Source organism: Pelodiscus sinensis, chromosome 1, assembly GCF_052426305.1.
Source record: "Pelodiscus sinensis isolate ZL-2025 chromosome 1, ASM5242630v1, whole genome shotgun sequence".
In the NCBI taxonomy this organism is placed as follows: domain Eukaryota; kingdom Metazoa; phylum Chordata; order Testudines; family Trionychidae; genus Pelodiscus; species Pelodiscus sinensis.
In genome coordinates, this window is record NC_143052.1 from 53,907,142 (window position 1) to 53,927,385 (window position 20,244).

The window sequence follows — 20,244 nt, forward strand, 5'->3', positions numbered from 1 at the left end:
ATAAGTAAGTTTTCATCTTTACTCTTATCATCTCTTGCATGCTTTTATGCATGGATTGTTTTGTTTGATACTATTTTCTTGCTACACGTGAGTGTTACATGTGCTTGTGTGTTTTGCTATAGCATTTGCTACTAAAATTTTAATGATTTATTATATATGCATGTTTACAAAAAGCAAAATCGCTCTAATCTAAGAATAGAAAATAAGACTACTGGTATAGGGTGATTTAAAATTCAGAGAGAGATTACCTTTCTGCTTATATATTTTCCTAATGTCGGGTTAAATATTATCCCAACATTTTAATATATTTAAGTTTTAGGTTTTTAAATTTATATAAAAAAGAAATAAAATTGGTTTGCTTTATTTTGTCAGGCATATTAATAGAAATATTGGAATTATTTCTGTATATTCAACTTCTAAAAATCAGACTACAGAGTATCCCTTCCCCTCCCCCCAAGGCTGCGAACACAACAAAAATCAGTCCCTGAGTTTGCCTACAAATCTGGGGCATCCTCACAAGTCCAAGGTCATCCTGAGGCTATGTGTTCATATTGGCTCAGGGACCCCAGTGTCCCCTAATTCTGGCTGCAAGAATTTCCTGTTCTTGTGTAGCTGCAGTATTAGGAATTCCTCTATCCATAAGTGTCCCTGGGATTTTCCGTAAAGATGTATCTCCTTTGTGGAAGAGTGGTAATCTCACTGGTCATCTCTGCAGAGCTGTTGGGGCAAAGATACCTGTCCTCTACCTAAGCATAAATACTTGTTTCTCTTCTCCTCTTTTGGCTTCCTGGGTGGAGCTAAACATACAGAGCACTCTCTTCAGGATGTGTAAGGTGGCCTCTCCCATCTCATACAAAGGCAGAGCAAAGGAGATTCGTGTGTAGGTCTTGACCCTGTTAGGTAGAGTTTCTCCTGAGATTGGAACAAAAACCAGGACTATGTAGCACTTTAAAGACTAACAAGATGGTTAGTCTTTAAAGTGCTACATAGTCCTGTTTTTTGTTTCAGCTACACCAGACTTAACACGGCTACATTTCTATCACTACTGAGATTGGATGTGAGATGCCATTGATCTCAATAGAAATTTTGGGAAACCTCCCTGCCATATAGGTCCACATGAAGGGGAGCAGAAGAATCTGGGAATTCTGGAGAAAAATGCTTCCATCATCTGTGTACAGAGGGAACTTTGTGCCTGTGGACCTTCCTCAACCCTATGGATTTGGTGTTTCTACTAATCATTACATATATGTAAATCTCCTAGACTGCTCTTTCCAGGCCAGCATTTCTATGAAGGGGAGTGGCAGAGAGTGGACAGGCTGGTGGTAGGTGGATGCCCTCCTCCTGTTTTCCACTTAGTTGATGTCTCCTCTACTGTCTCCCTTCAAGGGTTCCCTCTCCCTTTAAGAGCAGCTGACTCCATTATTTTCACATGTGAGAGTGGAAAAACATTATGGTCACTGGAAAAAAACTCAATTTGTGTGACAGAAGATAGGTGTATGGAGGAAGCAGAGTGCACAGCATCCAAACCACACAGATTTCTGGGATACACAGGGAATGGCAGCTCTAACCCTGCACAAGGGCTCTCTGTGTCTGCTCTATAATTGAGGTCTCTTCTGAATGTCACTTCCCAGCAGTCATGGTAGTCAGCACAGAGAGATGCAAAGAGGGGCTGCCCATTCACATGCCACTTACTACTTCAGATACTAAACAAGTGTTTTTAAATCATGGCAATTGAAATGAACTGTATGATAATAGTTGGCCTAGAAGAGAGCAGAATCCTGACAAGACTTTACATGTGCTCAAATCTGATTTTGTTTCTGTTTAAATTGAATGGTGATGTCTTCTTCCTTGTTTCCTTTGCCTAGTGTAGGAATTGGCATACGCTAGCCAAAGAGTATTTGCTTTTTTTTTAGGTGATGCTGTATAAGTTATAAAACACAATTCCTTTTTTTATTTTTATCATGATAAGTTTGAGAACAGTTTTAGAATTTGTAAAAAGTGATAGAATAAATGTATAGGTCATATACGTGGTGTACGATGAATTGTTAAACTTAAATGATTACTTAAATTAGTAATATACAGGAACTTTAGAGATAGTCGAGATCAAGTCTAAGCTTTTGTAGTTGTAAGCCTACAGTTATTAAAATGTAAACACTTACATTTACAGTGCTATTATATCACTCATGATTGCTAACTGCCACATTGTTACTAAAATAATAAATGATAAATTATTTTACATTATTTATATAAATAATAATATAATGAACATTTAAATGTGTATCAGATAATCTAATATTTTTTCCCTTTCATTCTTCAGCAATGGCAAGCCGGCAGGTTGACATTGCTACTCAAGGATGGTTCATTGGCCTTATGTGTGCTGTGGCTCTTCTTATTTTGATTTTGCTGATTGTTTGCTTCATAAGAAGGAATAAGGGTGGCAAATATCCAGGTAGGATATACCTCAGTATAAACAAAAATAATAATATGCCAGAGAAGTCGCGCCTATTTATTAGCTAGTCATAGTGGACATTGACTCTATAACATCACATACTAATAGCCAGTTAGAAGTTTTCTTTGCGTCAGTTGTTCTAAAGATATTTCAGAATAAATTGTACTCAATGCATTACTTAACTACAGATATGTCTGGATAGTCACTATGGTGTCGTTTTCCTGCAATAAGTATAGTTCCATAAATAAACTGAGATGTATGTAGCACACAATTACTAGCTATTTCGGGTATTTCAATTTTAGCATGTCATGCTGAACTGGCTTGTGTTTAAAAAAAAATCAATTGTTTCAATATGTAATTGTAAGAGCCAAAAGTGACTTCTCAAGATGTGCATTATCATAATTACACCATCTGAAAATACTGCCAGTGATGATTCATATCACCTTGAATAATGGAATATAAACTAAATATGTACCAGATAAGTATGAAAATTATCTGGATACCATAAAAAATGGATAGCATATACCTTTAACTACTAGACCAGGGTGTAACATATTAGAATAATAGCTAGTGAAACAGTATTTTTATGTGTAAGATTTGTAATATAATTTCCCAGAATTTATTGGCATATATACTATTTAAGTATCTGTCTTCTATCGTAGTTATTCCTAGGCTTCTGTCACATTGGTATCAACGGTTCCAATATTGCAAATACATGGTTTATGTCTTTACATGAGTTAAATAGCACAAGTTTTAAACATGCATAATGGTAGTTAAATATCTAAGTGCTTCCCAGATCGGGGCCTCCATATACAAAGAAGATTTATTTATTATGAAAAGTACAGTTAACTTTGAGAAGATCATGTCAACATTCTTCTAATAAAAATAAACATATCTTGTGCATTATTTGTACCCCAGGTATTCCTGCAGTTATGCTAATGGATAAGATGAGAAAAGAAAATTTGCTAGAAAATGGCTATAAACCAAAGGGAATACTAATCTTTTTCATTTATTAGTATGAGAGAAATGCAGAGTCAATTAACAGCATAAATACAAACTAATTTATTTAAATTTTAACAATCTAACTTTTCTGTTAACCTAGAAAAGAAATGCATTTCATAAATCTGAAAGTGTCCCTTTTAAAAGTAATATTCAAAAAAGGCTGCAACAAAGGACTTTCACCACCACCCTTAAACAGTATCATGCATTTCAATAACAATATTATTAAACTACCACAGATGTATTTTATTTAGAGGTAGCAATCTAAGGCTGCAGTTTTCCAAAGTGATCCAACCTAATGCATAATAGTTGCACCCACATAGGTCACTTTGCAAGAGGTTTTAAATATTTAGTCCTAAAATTTAAAAATAAAAATCCCAATTTCAAATATTGTAGTGAAGGAAAAGGAAGATGCACATGCTGATCCAGAAATACAGCCAATGAAAGAAGATGATGGAACATTTGGCGAATACAGGTAAGCAATTGACACATAATTTTCTTTGTTTCCCTCTCATGTTCCATTTTGGAATTAGGAATAACATTTAGTTTATATAACATGACACTTATTTTATGAAAATGAAATGACAACCCCTTTGTTATGGTGCAAATTACTTGGCTTTTAATAAATTACCAAATTAATTATAAATATAACTTTAATGAGACTGCTAGAAAAAATTAAAACATCAAGAATTATGATTTGCAGGATTGTACTAATATTATCATATATTTTAGCAATGGGCCATCTCTGTAAAACTCATATCCAGATTTGAATTTTGATACCTCAAAAATAAAGCATTTCTATCCAGAGGCCCATCTTTAATATATTCAAAAGCTCAAATACTTGGCAGCACTTTTGCCCTATCCTGTGACCCTTTTGGAGTTGCAGTATATTTACATTACTTCGTCTTGGAAATGTGCTTCTCATATAAACAAAGACAAAAGTAACTTGTATCCCATTCATTGGGAAAAGGTGTTTTTAAAATTGCTGCCAGTACCAATACAGAAACAGCAACAACAACAAAAATGTAAATGACAGAGAAGAGGGAATATCGCTTAAGAAAAACACACCACTCTAGGGAATTCAGTGCATGAGATACTGCAAACTGCTTCAAATCATGTTACTGAGCTGACTGTCATTCTTGCATGCCATTTTTAATTGTCATTCTCATAAAAATGTGTGAGCTGAATGTCCTTGCAGCACAAAAAATATGCTATTTAAAGTGTTATAATAGTTACATATGGTGTGTTTTCATTATATTAAATACATTTTGATTTAGTACAGAAAAGGATATTATTTCTTTCACAGGTCAGTGTTACATTTATTTTTCCATAGGTAATGTATTCTTTATGGCATATTCCTTTGTTAATAACATTTTTATAGACTTTAATTTTTGTACGTAATCAATTTTAGTGCATGGAAAATCTGTTCTGACAAATGGGATTCACTGGACTGTTGTAACATTTTTTCTGTAGGGGAATGTGCATCCCATCTGGCTGGAATAATTTCTATAGTTTTTCACTGTTCTGAATGCCAAAGAGCAGTTTCTGTTTACTCCTGCGGCTATTAAAATTATTCTTTGTCCTCATAATATTCGACAGCTCAGCACAAAAACATGTAAAACTTGGTGTTTGTTTTTAATTTTAAATACCTGTAGGGTTAATTTAGTTGATTTTAGCTGACAAAAATGAGAGACTGAAAGCACTGGCTGGAAACAGGCACAGTACAAACAAGTACTATACAAGCTTCTCTGTACAGCCATTGTGTCTGAATTTTAATTTGCATTTCCTCCGGTTTTCTATTCCTGGACATTTCTTTAGCAGAAACTGATGTTTATGCAGAACTGTGCCAAATTATGTGATGGCTTTGTGATTTTGACAAAATATTCAGTCAGGTCTAGGATGAAATCAGTGAATTCACTTTTTATGTGTAACATGTACCAGGGTTTGACTGTATGTATCCATATGTAAATGGCTTGTGTGTTAACCCACAGAACTATCTACTGCTTATCTTAAATGGTTTTGTAATGCAATTTAAGAAAGATATTATCAACCCATGGTGCAGTGAATATGGAGAATAACATATGCAACTTCTATAATTGTTCACAGGAAAGGAGTTGCTCCCCTAATTCACCATGCAGAAAACTCCTTTCTAAAAGTATTTCTGAGTCATTAGCCTATGATGGGCTGTCTTCTTTTTCTCCTTAGAGACAACCAGTCAGACTGCAGAAGATATTTTGGCGCCCTCTCTTTAGATCAGCATCAGTGCAGCCGATTAGTTCCCAGTTTCATTCTGCCTCACGCAGCTCTGGTCATGGTGCCATGCTTCTTTGAGGAAAGGTGGCTTAGGTTCTTCTTAAAATGTTTAAGAATTCTAGTATTTTGAGTTTTTTCATTACTTCAGGTCCATGTCTACATGGACAATAAAGAAATTGAACAAAGACAAGAAGAGAAAAGGTAACTATGCCACCAAAACACCTGAAACAGACTCTGGCTTTACCACAATAACTACTATGAAATCTGAGCAGTCCAACTTGTCCAGAAGATCAGCAGATGAATCCTCGAGGACCAGAATAGACGCCCCCTCCTCCAGGAGGAGAGCTAAAAAGTCTTCAGAGTTCTCAAGGATTAGTTCTAACCCATTTTCCTTCTTCCGGGAGGGAAAGAGATCAGATGAGTGGAAATCCAGGAATGTCTCTAGAAATCATGTTTCTCTGCAACAGGTAACAGGAACAGTTAAGAGGTTAGATTCTCAGGCAGGATGGCATTTCCCCTTTCAGCAGCTGTTCAGCCAGGCCCTGGTTCATGGATCACTGGCAGGACAGTGTTCTGCCCTCCACCAAGGAGTATACCATGCCCTGGACTACAGCTCAGATTTAGAGGACTACCATAGGTCTCATTGCAGGACAGTAAGACCTTCTGTTACTACTACAACTATTACTCATGTCTCTGAATCTGACAGAAGTTCACAAATTGCCTGAGAGTACAACCATTTTAAATGATGTACTTACCATGTCAAGGCACAGTATTGCTTCTGCTGCACAGGCTGAACTCCCCCCCCCCCCCCCCAGTAAAGAATTCCAGGGTATAACATGCAATTTGCACTGGTTTCCTCTGAAGCAGTTGGCCTTGGTCTCTGACGGTATGGGCAGTTTAAAGGTTCTAGCAGCCTCTAAGAAAGAGGAGTCTAAGGCTGACAGGACATTTGAAGTGTCCCCTGCTTGCTCCATGGAGGAATAAGAGGAGCCTGAAGCTGCACATAAATTTAACATGGAGAATTCAAGCATATTAAGAGAGTAGTGAAGAATTGCCCACCCTCTCTGAAGAAGAAAAGATGGATAAGGCCCTTCCCAACCATTCAGTTGTGGAAAAACTGATCTTTAGAAGTTGGAGTAATCCTGGGGCAAAACATGTAGCAATCACAGTTCTATCTAAGCTGTACCCTCTTTGAGTGGATAAAACTTCTCAGTGGGGGGGTCTTACCCACGGTAGATAGAGTTTTGGGTCACTGGTGATGCTAACTCTTCTTTGCCTGTTAATTCAGATGTTGTCCCCAAAGATGCTGCTGATAAAAAGGCTGAGGCTGCAATTAAAAGATCTTTCAAATTAGCAGCAGCTCAACTTGGAGTATCCATCTATTCCACCTATTCCACTAGAGCCTTATTAGTATGGCTGGAGGAAGAACTATCAAAAGACAGAAAGGAAAGGGTCCCATCCGGGGCAATGCAGAGGACACACAATCTGTGTAGGATTGTAGTTAATTTCATCCATGATACAGCAGAGAATCCAATCAGGTTGACAGTTAAAAACATGGCCTGCCGTAGGCGATCTGACTATGTCCCTGGTCTTCCAACTTAGGTATAAAATGTCAGCTGTTGTCTTTACCATACAAAAGGAGGCATGTTGTTTGATTATTCCTTGGACCAGGCCCTTAAGTGTTTCTCAGACCATAAGTGTTCCCTCCATCACTGGAAAAAAAATCCTCTCTGATCTCTTTATTTTCCTGTCCTCATGAATGTCATACTCCCAGTTTTTCTGCACCTAAGTTTAAAGGGGAAAAGGGAAAGTATGGGGTGTCTCAAGCCTTTCATGCCAACTACATAAGGGATTCTGGTTTTCAGTGAGACAACAAATCCATACGGAAGTGCCTTTTGACTTTATAGAGCGCTTTCTAAATCTTCGAGAAGCCAAAATAGCTGGAAGAAGTTGACCTATTCAGTGACTGGACTAAGATAATGGACACGTGAGTCCTTTTGGTAGTCCTAATGGGATCCAGCATAGATTTTATAGAAATACTTTCCCTTCTGACTGAATTTCATCTCTCTTTTGCAGAAAAAAAGCAGAGAATTTTATCAGCTATATTGCACTTGTTATCAGCCAAGGCTGTGATTTCAAGCCTTACCAAACAAAATAATCTAGATATCTACTTTCTGAATTTCATAATCTTCAAAGAGAGACCAGTTCTGGATTTCAGGTGATCCAATCTGTTTTAGTAAATTAAAAACTCTCCTCCCAGCAAAATAGCCAGGAGATGTCAGTAGATTCACAAGATAGTTATGTCCTATGCACATCACTTCAGATCACTAATATCTCCATTCTGATTTTATCATTTAGCACTATCTTCAGTATCAACCCTTCTATTCACTTGGCTATCTGGACCCACAGTGTTCTCAAATGTCATGCAAAAGTATCTCTAAAAGGGCACAATCCCAGACACAAAGAATTAGCTATCTCAAAGCAAGAGGCAAAGGATTCTACCAGAAATTAATACTTTCCAGAAAAGTCACAGATGTCAGATTTAAGACGATTTGTTGTCACATTCACATTTTAGTCTTCCTACTGTATCCCTCAGGGCAAAAGTTCCTGAGAAGTGTCAATCCTGTTCAACTTGCAGGAGAGGCCAAAGTTCTATCCCAGACAATGCTCTAAGGAAGTGGGAATTTGATCAGCATCTACAAGCCTGCTAATACAGAGGTGGAGAACATTTGTAAGTGTATATTTGTCACTCAAGACAACAGGAAACATCCAACGTTCTTCATTCAGTACAACTGATTCTTCCTGTTTTCTGGAGCCTGATATTTCTGTATCATATATTTCCACCAATCCCAATTCTGTAAAAGGTGATTAAGAAGAACATACAGGACAAGGCCTATACAGTAATAAGAGTGCCAATGTGATCACCCAGGGATCGTCTGCATATATATGTCTTGGGTATTCCTCTGCCTTCTTTCCTCAACATATTGGCCCACAAGTAAGAGCTTCAACCAAACACCTATATTTGGGCTGTGAACTTGCTTAGGAATGGTTAACTCTCAGTGCTTTGCATTATTAGATAAGGTGTTGCAATCCTTCTTCATTCTGCAAGATGATCAGCATGAGGGATATATTCTAAGGCTTACAATGCCATTTTCCTCTGTTGTAATTTCAGGATTTTCAGCTAAGATGTCTTTTGTATCCAGGATTTCTTGATAAATAGAGCAGCTTTTGACCTTATTCGAACTACCGGCTCCCTGCCGCCTGTAGCAGTTAGTCTGGACTAGTGAAATTTTAAAATGGCGACCGGACAGGAAGATGCAAATAAAGCCTGGGATATTTAAATCCTGGGCTTCATTTGCAACTTCGAATGCCTACATTAGCCTCCCTAGTTCAAAGGTATTTATATAGGTTCTTCTACCCAATCATTTCAGGCAGTTGATCTGAGGGTACAGAAGAAGGAATTTATCCCTGCAAACTTCATTTTCTGTATCCTCATATCCGTCAGCCTGGAATGCCTCACCCCCGCTAGGTTGTTTAGCATCACTCTGCATGTAAGAGTTATGCTAGAAGTGGAAGAAGTTGCATGTTACCAACTGGATGTTGCTAACCATATTTTGAGTTATTTTGCATGTCTGTGACTATGGAAGACTGTTCTGGGAATTGATTCTGAGCTGTACACAGATCACAAAAACCTCTCCTGCATTCTGACTGGTTGTTGCATGTACCTATTTCTAGGGAGGAATGACTAATATGTAGACAAAGAAAAGATTTGCAGGTAATACATTCCTTTAAAAAATGTGATGTATCCATGAAGATGTGTTTGATGTACTCCACCTTTCTAATGTTTTCTGCAGATATTCCTAAATTCACTACAGTTAAGCTCTTCATTGCCACCTCCCCACTTTTTTTGTTCATCTCATCCATTGTCTGCAAGTTTGCTATTTGTTTCATGCAACCAGAAAGAAAATTAAATTCGTTTTGCTATATGATTGTTGCCATTTTATTCAAGATATTTAATTCAAGTCTTCAAAACATGCCCTTTACTTTTAAAGAGCAAAGGTTCTTAATATAAGATAATGGGGGGAAACGCCTGTCCATCCATTAGATTCATTCTTTATTAAGCAGCTAGGAACTTAAAATTGGTTCTGGAAAAAATAGCAAGCATGTCATCGAACTTATTAGGATAGCAACCTCATCTCAGTGAAAAATCCATACATGTTCACACCTATATTTTGTTCCTTGTTGTTACTGTCTCAATGTTAATTACATGTACTGTGCGTGCAAAACATTTCAAAATACTGGTTTTAAATTTTTCACTATAAATGTTGTTGATAAATTTGTAATTTATTTGAATGCTAAAAATGGCAATAGATAAGTATAGGTCAGTATAAGTCATGAGTAAATAAATAAAAGATTTTATGATCTGTCATGATTGTATTTTGGAATAGTTTTATGAAGCTCCATAAACAAGAAGAGCAAGCCTCACAGATAGTACATCAGAATTTCTGGCTTTAGCAACATGTTTTTGCAGTGAGTTATAAACATTCTAAAGCTGATATTCTAAGGCTCTTTGGGCTTCAGAATTCATAACGAGACAATTCAGCTATTTTGTGCAGTATGCTTTTGGCAACACATTGAAACCTCACTCATCTTCCCCAGAGCACAGGGTCCCTTCTCTGTTTTGCACCCCCAAGGATATATAAGCACTGTACAAAACATCAGTGTTCTCATGCCCTCTCTATCTGCCCCTTCATCTCTCCTTTTCCCTTCCATCCTTCCTTTTTTCACTCCCCCACTCTCACTCTCTCTGCCTTTCTCCAAAAATTTTATAGTCGCTCATCTAAGCACACAATCCAGGTTGATAAAAATCACATTATTCTTACTTTCCCTCCTCCCAAATGAGGAGTGGAAAGCTCCCTGGGTACCAACTGTTCTTTCCATTGCCAGTACTTTGGCAGAACTTCTTACTATACTGCTGCGGTGCAAAAAGGGAGGGAATCCCAATGCCCGGATTTGATTTTTGCATATGCTGTAACTGTGCATTCATGCCAGCGTCCACCTTCATGCAGGTACACTCCTGTGTAAATCTGCAGTTTTGTTTGTTTGTTTGTTTTAATTATACAGACAATAGAATCTGCATCCTTACTAGCATATAGAAAAATCACAGACACAATGCAACCAACTGTGTAAGTATTTTTTCATTATTCAGATTATAAATACATTTTGTGCCTCCCCCAAAATTAAATAAATATAAGTAACGTAAGGAACTTTAAAGTCAAAAGATCTTGTTTTGTTTTGTAGGAAGTATAATAATTGTATGAAGTCAGTGTTGTTACAAATGTTTCTGATACAGTATAAAGTATCATATTTCTTATTTACTTGTAAACCCCAGAGTAGCGAACCTGTGCTCCTGAGTTATTCTGCGCAGATAATTTCTTCAATTAAGTCCAAATATTTTGTGATAATAAATAAACGTGTTACAGTGGAATGGGAAACAATAGTTTCTTCTTGAGCTTTCTTTGCTGCATATTGTAACAGATTGTGTAAAATTCAGTGCCATAAATGTCATCATTGTTGCTCATTACCAGTTATCATCCCATAGTGAATAAATTTAAACCAAGAAAGGATTCAAACTTTGGCAAAGTACAGGCAGTCCCCGAGTTACGCGGATCCGACTTACGTCGGATCTGCAGTTACGAACGGGGCCGTTCCTCTCCCTGGTCTCCAGCAGACCAGGGAGAGGAAGCAAAACGGCGGAACACGTGGGCAGCGGACAGGGCTGCGGCTTGGCTCTGCTTGGCTCTGGTGGGCACGTGGGCAGCGGCTTGGCTCTGCTTGGCTCTGCTTTGCCCCCCCCCCCCCGGTCTGCAGACCAAGGGCTGGGCTGGCAGCTGGCAGCGCGCTCCGCGGCTTGGCTCTGCTTTGCCCCCCCCTCCCCCTGGTCTGCATACCGGGGGGGGGGGGGGCAAAGCAGAGCCAAGCCGTGAGCTGGCCTCGTCCTCTGCGGCTTGGCTCTGCTTTGCCCCCCCATCCCCCTGGTCTGCAGACCAGGGGGACGGGGGGGGGGGGGGCAAAGCAGAGCAAAGCCGCGGAGCACGCGGGCAGCGGACAGCCCAGACACATCTGCAGACCAGGGGGACGGGGAGCAAAGCAGAGCAAAGCCACGGAGCCCGAGGGCAGCAGGACAGCCACGGCATGTCTGGGCTGTCCCGCTGCCCCCGTGCTCTGTGGCTTTGCTCCGGAAACCTGTGGTACAGCAGCTGGGGCGCTGCCAGTTGGTCCCGTAGCCGCTCTGGGCGCTACTGGACCAACCGGGCAGCACCCCAGCTGTTCTGCCCCAGGCGTCCCCAAGTCAGCCGCTGCTGAAACTGACCAGTGGCTGACTACAGGAAGCCCGAGGCAGAGTTGCTCTGCCTCAGGCTTCCTGGAATCAGCCGCTGATCAGTTTCTGCAGCAGCTGACTTGGGGATGCCTGGGGTTCTTAAGTTGAATCTGTATGTAAGTCAGAACTGGCGTCCAGATTCAGACGCTGTTGAAACTGATCAGTTTCAGCAGCGGCTGAATCTGGACGCCAGTTCCAACTTACATACAGATTCAACTTAAGAACAAACCTACAGTCCCTATCTTGTACGTAACCCGGGGACTGCCTGTATTGAGTGAACTGAAACACAGCTCACAAAATATTTGGATCTGTAGACAAGCAAGAGTCTTAATAGGGGACAAGCTTGTTGTTTCAGTGTAAGAATTGGACTGATCTCGTGCTGTATGGTTCAGAACATTTAAATGATTTTCAGTTTCTACTCTTGAGAAGGACATTATCATTTTTGTCATTTTTAAATTGGACGGCATTTGTGAAATAACTAAGGCCTCTTAGGCAGTGCTTATCAATATTAGAAAAACAAAATAGTTACATATGTGGTAACAATTTGGTTACATTTTTTAAAAATTGTGTTGTATAATATGGTTTGTTTTATCTTGAAAAACATTGAGACAATCATATAAATGTTGATGAAGATTTTCAAAAATGGGGTCTGAAAGGTAGGACATATGTTTTCTGAAACCCAGTCCCCTTTAATATGTCTTTAGCTAACTGTCCAAAATAACCCCCAAATTACTAGTCATTTTTGAAAATGTAAGAGCCTATGTATGCATTGAAGAATCTAAAAGATTTAGCCTGATTTCTAAAAGAGCAGAGCACCTAGATTCAGTAGGAACTACTGGTTATTCAGCACCTTTGAAAATCAAACCACTTATTTAAATGTCTAAATATACACTTGAGAACCTACCTTCAGGCATCGCTATTTGTAAATCTTGGCAGCAGTTCTTGCTTACCCAATGCTTTATTCAGGCTGAATTCCTAGTGAAAGCATAATGTACCTCACTGTTTTCACTAAATAAAATGTCCATGTATATAGCCACAAAATATATTTTGTTATAGTGACTCAATAACTATTAAAGACGAGTTACAATAACCAAGTTTGCTCCCTTCTTTGAGAACTCTACAAAAGCATGTAATATTTTCTGAGTAGCTTGATTTTACTTTAGTATAAAATAACTGCTGCCTCTTCTACTGATCCTCTAGTATATATTTTAATTTATATCTTTGCATTTTGTAACAATAAGCCTGTTTCTTGCATTGCAACATGTATGTCAAAAATTTAAAGTTATTTATGTGTTTTCTTACACTTCATCCAAAATTATATGAACATTTGGAAACTGGTTCATGCATGAGGCATTACCTCTGATTTTCTTTGTTCTTGAACAGTATTTTCATACTATATATAAAATGAAATTGTGCAGGCTCTCATTTTCCACTTATCACATGTCATATTAGATGTGAATTGAGCTGCCTAATATTTATGGACAGTCTCTATATGTGACCAACTACTTTTCAAGTCTGAACGTAGTGCAAGAAACTTCTTTTTTTCTGTTTTCCCACCACACATATTATGTTACAAGTGGTGGTTAGAATTAAACAAGAATTAAACAGGAAGATCACACATGCAGTAGTCATTACTATGTTTACTTATATACCATTGCAAACTCTACAACAGTGCTACAGAAAAAATAGGTTCCTTTAAAATGTCAAATGTATGTCTTTTCTAGGCAGCTGTTCCAATGAAAACTATTTTAACCAAATTCACAAATGTAAGCTATATATCATACGTGAATGAAACAAGGAGGGTGAAGGGATGGTTTCCCATGTGGGTAGCCAGCTGATTTTAAATATATGTATATGTTTGTTTCAGCAGATATTGCAACATTACCAGGAGATAAGAGGCTGACTAGAATCTCCAGCCACATAAAGCTTAATTGGGCAGTAGTCTGACTGTGGATTTGTTGTTTGCGTTCAGATATTTGACTGAAATTAAAAAGATTAATATAGCATTACTGCAGCATGATGCAGTTCTACTCAGAAGTGATGTGCTGCATCTTAAATTGATTCAGAATATATATTTTTAACGGTTGGTGAAAATGGCTAAACCACACTATTGTTAGCTATCTGCAAGTATAAGCTATATAAATATACCCATTCCCTCATCATGTTCATAAATATAATGCCCTGCCAGAATGAAATCTCTTCTGAGAAATCCAACAAGAAACTATTCAGGATGTCTGTAATCACCGGCACTTGCATGCATGACATACCATGAGCCTGTCACACCCACTGCCAACTCTTTTTTCTTTTCTTTTTTTTTTTTGTGAACAGTCCTGCTGTTCAAATTGTAGAGTAGAATTCTTGTCATTGTTAATCCCTTGTCTGCTCAAGACACCAAAGCAGGCAGAGAAGATGGATGGTATTATTTGTATCCTCATGTCTTATATGCCTAGGTAGCCACAAATGAAACTCCTTTGTCATTTGACTTTTATCTTCTAACATTAAATCCTTAAATGCACGTATATGATACAATAGCACATCTCCTCTTTATCTGTATATAGATCTAAGAACATATACAGCGATATATTTATTTGTAAATACAGACCCGTATATAGAAAGCAAATTTTCTTAGGTACAGCCCTTTGGGATGTTTTGAAGTCTAAAAAGAGGAAGGGATTATGTAAAAAGTACCATGTGTAATAGAAAGTTGGCTTAATAGCTTGTAATAACAGTAGAATGCAGTGCAGCAGAATATTAGTCAACAAAATTTGTATCTGTGTGTTGTACAGCATGTTCTTGGTGGCTAGATGGTAATATCCCTTCAAATAAGAATGAAAAACAGATGCTGTGAACAATTAAAGAATTTAGTAACTGGAGCCGTGCAGCTAAATCACTCAGTTTTGAATATATACCCAAAGTTAACAAGCCATTCTGTGTTAGTATGGCACAATGAAAGTTTTATTTTTCCTAATATCAATTTATTTTTCACCCACATAAATTGTGAATCTGTTAAAAAATAAAAACACATTTGTCAACTACTTCTGTAGCCCAAATGCATACGAGCTAGAGTGTTTTACTGTATGTACAAGTTAAATATTTCCATCTGAATGTGCACCTTACCCAAATAGATACTAAGGCTATGTCTAGATTGCAGGCCTCTTTCGAAAGAGAGCGTCTAGACTGCACGCGGAACTTTCGAAAAAGCAAGCCGCTTTTTCGAAAGAAAGCAGCAAGTGAGTCTGGATGCTCTCTTTCTAAAAAGCCCTGTTTGCTTTCAAGAACGCCTTTTTTCGAAAGAGCACTTTTGAAAAAAGGCGTTCTTCCTCGTGAAATGAGGTTTACCGCCGTCGAAAGAAAAGCCACGTTCTTTCAATTTAATTTCGAAAGAACGCGGCTGCAGTCTAGACGCAGGTGAAGTTTTTTCGAAAAAAGGCTACTTTTTTCGAAAAAACCCCTGAGTCTGGACACAGCCTAAGTGGGAAGCCACAACTTGAAGTAATGCTGAAGTCTTCAATTTGAAGATCATCCATAGCCTATTTAATAGAAAAGTATGCCAAATCCTAAACACAGCCTCGCAAAGTCTGTTCCACTAGATATGGATTCTCACATGCAGATTGTATTTGAGTCATGAATATAATAGGAAGCTAACTTTCTAGACAAAGAAAACAGACTTTTTCTATATGTATATACCCATAGGATAGGGCTAGCAAAGATAAAAGAAATAGGGTAAAGCATTTCTTCCATAACTGCAACCAAAAAAAAAAGTCTAAAAGCTTTCTTAGATTATTAGCATGCCTTAAACAGCCCTGTGTTATCAGTATTCAACTAAATAGCTTCTGTGTCTGAACATGCTTTAGCAATTATAAGTTCAAATTCTTATTATTAATACTGATCATTATCAGGATATGGACTCTGCTTTTCTTCTTAGGCTATTTTCATTTGTTTCTTCTGCACCCTTTTCATGGAATATATAGGTCTCTTGAAAGGTAAGGTTGAAAATTGCAAACCTAGCCTGCATAATGTAACAAATTATTTGAAATGCAGCACCTTTTTTCTTTTTTTACAAGCGAAAAGAATATATTTCATTTAACCAAATTCATTCTTCATTCATATTCAAGGAAACAAAGAATTAAGAAGTTTAACAGACTAACTTCATGGCACAGCATAAGCTTTTTCTTTGAAGAACAAAGAACTTGCTTTTATAACGTTAACAATCCCTGATTTAATGCTTGCAATTCTTTTGCTTCCAAATCAAGAGCAGAATATCTTACCATTGAAAAACCATGCACGATGGAAAAAATGCACTTGCTCTACTGAAGACATTATATGTTTAAACCATCTCTACACCATGTATTCATCATATCAGTTTGTTTCTACAATGAGATTGGGTTAACCAAAGGATTGTAGGTCTGGTCACATGCTTTTTAAAAGTCTGCATGCATGGTTTGTTTTGGTTTTGCTTTTGTAAATTATGGTATCTCTATTAATCAGTTGAATTTCCTATATTTTTCCAGTGATGCAGAGGATCATAAACCTCTAAAGAAAGGAAGCCGAACACCTTCAGACAGGACTGTGAAAAAGGAGGACAGTGATGATAGTTTAGTTGACTATGGAGAAGGTGTAAATGGTCAGTTTAATGAGGATGGCTCCTTTATTGGACAATACAGTGGTAAAAAAGAGAAAGAACCTGCAGAAGGAAATGAAAGTTCTGAGGCTCCTTCTCCTGTCAATGCCATGAATTCCTTTGTTTAATCAAGAAACTCGATTCCCTTCCTTCAATATTTTCCATTGTGTTTAAAGCACTTGTGCATAATCTTCATACTAAGAACATGCAGGTGACAAAGCTCCTACGGACAAGATGTTTATACTATGAGAACATATAGGTCAATACAGTTATACACTATAACAACACAAGTAAGTGATATGTTAGTATGAATCAAAGTGCAAAACTCAAAAAATTTTGCTCAGAACTTGAGTATTTTTGCTTTTTAAAAAAAGGAACTGACAAAAACAACATAACAGCATCTGATAATGTTATTTCCTGTCAAAAATACTGTATAATGCATGAAAAATGCTACACATTTCACAGATAAACCTGTGTATGCTATTAAAATCTGGTTTGATATTTTGTTATGCAGTCCTCAGATAAATCCCTGGATATGAATTCCATTTTCATTGTCAGAGTGATATAGTAGTATTATATAGAACTTCAATGTCTTTGTGGACATTGTTGTGAAATTGGTGACTTTAATGTCTAGCTATCATATGTCTTTTTGCAAGACAACTAGGAACAGTATGTATGGTATATAATTGCTAAATGATTTAATTATGACACTTGCATTTGCTGATGCTTACTGAGACCCTGTTATCTGCTCTTTATTCCTATTACTTTCTAGCCTTCCTAATCTATCAAGTATTACAGCACTACAGTGTTCTATTTTTACATCGTATATATGTTGGATTGATTTTTAAACATAAAACATAATGCATTGCAATGCATTTGGAATTTGTACAGTCACTGAAGTGAAATTTTAAAATGAGAGAAAATATTCCAGAAAACACAGGGCGAAATACATTCAGTGCCTTTATAGAATATGCATTCCATAATGCACTGCACTACTAAGTCAGTTGGTGCAGTAAGCTGTGATTAGCGAACTAGTATTATTGCCAAACAAAATAACTCAGTAAAAAGCAGAGATGTTATGAAACTGTTGTGCTGCAAAATGCAAGGGTTAACATTTTTTAAAATTACACAAAGCACAATTTGATTTTCTTCCTTGAAGATAAAATAACAGCTTTTAGACAATTAGAGCACAACATGATTTCACAGCCTTGCACAGTTTATACAAAAATGGCTGCATTCAGATATTTTACTAATACTGCAAAACCTAAAAATCTCTTGTAAAATATGTTTAAAAATGCCATGCCAGCAACAGCACATTCTCCTTTGAGTCATTGCTTGACCCATGCGGCAGCTTCTGAAATTATCTACTCTACAGCATGAAAGCAAAGTATAGATTACTACTCAGAACCACAAAATTCAAGCTAGCTGACAAATGCCAGCAACGTTTAGTGACAAAAAATTACTGTTATCAGTTGCAAAAATATTATCTCACATACTATATCAATCAAACGGTTTACTTCCAAATATGAAATTTTATAACAACCTATGGTTGAAGGAATGCTCAGTTTCATTTGCCAATAAATTGGTTTTTCATAACTTGCATCAAGTTTAATTTTAAGTATGCTTTTTATATGTAGATATGTGTTGAATTTGTAAATACACTTAAAGTGTAGATGCTATATGCTTCTAGTTGTTCCAAACAAATAAAACAAAAAAGCCTATGTTGTACTGTGTAAGAAGTACTATAGCCAATGAAGTGCATGGTATTTTAAAGCATCTACTTAAACATATATTTTGCTGTGAAAACGAAATAGTGAATTGTTATACTTACTGCAGATTTCTAGATATCTTAAGAGCTTGTGTCCGTGGATTACATTAGACCATAGTACACTTTCAAGCTTTTATGGATGTGTTGTAGTAAAGTACAATTTGAACTAATCACAAATGGAAGTCAACCATATAAGCTTCTTTTGCACCATTAAGCTTTCCGTAATCCATTTTCCTCATGGAAACAAAAATAAAAAAAGCACAAAGAGAGTTTCTTAATAAGATTTCCCAATGATATTGGTAACAATAAAGTGAAATTTTATTCTTCTTTAATTGTAGATGCTGAATTTATCTGTGCATGTAAGGGTACACATACAGGCTCACTTCTGTAATAGTGCAACAGATTTTGTATTAAAATAAATGTGGTTTTAAAATGTCATTGTGTGTTCTGTTCAAAAAATATTTAAATGTCGATCCAATTTACCACATTTAAGAACTTTTAAAGTGGAAAAAATCACTAATGAACTACAACCAGGTTATTTTCAGAATGTTGCAGTGCGTCATTTTTTCATATCAGTTAAAAAATATTAATTATCAGTCTGATCCCCACTGAAATCAAGTCCTGTTCAAGTTCCTTTACTGTTTTGTTCCCTAAATATGTTGTTTGATCAAAACTGAGGGCCTGCTTCAAAAGACAAAATTACTTCCCCACATCTACCCACAAAAAGAGACCTTCCATATTCATTTGAGACACTCCTCAATCAGATTTAAGTTCCTAAATCAATTACCTGATTCTCAAAACTGCTGAACATCCAGCTGCTCTCATTGACTGTTGAAATCTAGGAAGTTTTAAGTGCAGGCTGAAACCTCCAAATCCAGGACTCTCTGGTCCAGCAACATCCATCATCCAGCAGAACCATGGATGTTGCTGGACCAAAGAGACCCAGAGGCAGGAGTGGGAGCCAGTTGAGTGAACATGGAGGCTGGAGAGCCCCCTGTCCTGTCCAGGAAACCCCCAGTGGCAGTAGGGCCAGGGTAGTCAGGCGGCCGTAGCAGGGGAACCTGAGGGAACCTCCTACATCAGCGGGGCAAGCAGCAGCCAGGCAGTATGAACCGGGAAGCTGGCTGCATCATGTGGGCAGCAGGGTGGGGAGCTCCTGCCAGGCCAGCATTAGTAGGGCCAACTGCAGGGCAGGGAGCCATAGGGAAAGGAGCCTAGGAGCCGGGCAGACAGCAAGGGAGCATTGCCTTCCACTGGTCCAGCAAACTCCCTAGTTCAGGACAGCTCAGGTTCTGAGGGTGCCAAAACAGGGAGGTCCAACCTATAGACTACGTTACAGTAGCCAAGATCCATTGCAATGAACACTTCTTGCCTAGTCTGGCCTAGGTGTGAAGAGAAACAGATTGGACAGGTGCTGCCTATGAGCTGTTGTGGAGGAAGTAGATTAAGATGTGGATTTCATAGGAGACAGGAAGTGAATTCCATTCTATAATTCTTGGGCAGGGTTATCTGAAAAAACAATTCTGCTGTTAAGTCATACGTCTCTTTACCAGCTCTCTCAACCAGGAATGTAGTTTGAATACCTGTGGATATTCTAGTGTCCTGTGCACATATGTGCACAGTCACAATTCTGACATACACAGGTCAGAACTGAATTGTACTCTTTTTTTCTGTAAAGAGGCCTGTTCTTTTCTGAAGCAGTGTTCACTCAGGATACATGCAGGGGAGAATTTAGGTGCCAGCAAGATAGCTGTTTCTGCTTTGATGTAAGT

General features: G+C 37.7%; 1 protein-coding gene and 1 pseudogene across 28 annotated transcripts in view; both read left to right on the forward strand.

Moving 5' to 3' along the window:
* The window catches only part of NRCAM (neuronal cell adhesion molecule), a 283,744-nt gene extending 264,834 nt beyond the window's left edge, over window positions 1–18,910 (forward strand). For 27 of the 28 annotated variants that reach the window (XM_075929866.2, XM_089779334.1, XM_075929927.2 and 24 more), the window contains 3 exons: window positions 2,318–2,449; window positions 3,845–3,923; window positions 16,595–18,910. In XM_075929866.2, the coding sequence (XP_075785981.2) occupies window positions 2,318–2,449; window positions 3,845–3,923; window positions 16,595–16,832 (449 nt within the window). In that variant the 3' untranslated portion in view covers window positions 16,833–18,910. Of the gene's footprint in view, window positions 1–2,317; window positions 2,450–3,844; window positions 3,924–10,825; window positions 10,888–16,594 lie in introns of all 28 variants that reach the window. The other variant, XR_016349926.1, reaches the window with a different exon arrangement.
* Window positions 6,738–8,709, forward strand: LOC149525568 (uncharacterized; annotated as a pseudogene).
* Window positions 18,911–20,244: the final 1,334 nt, after the last annotated feature.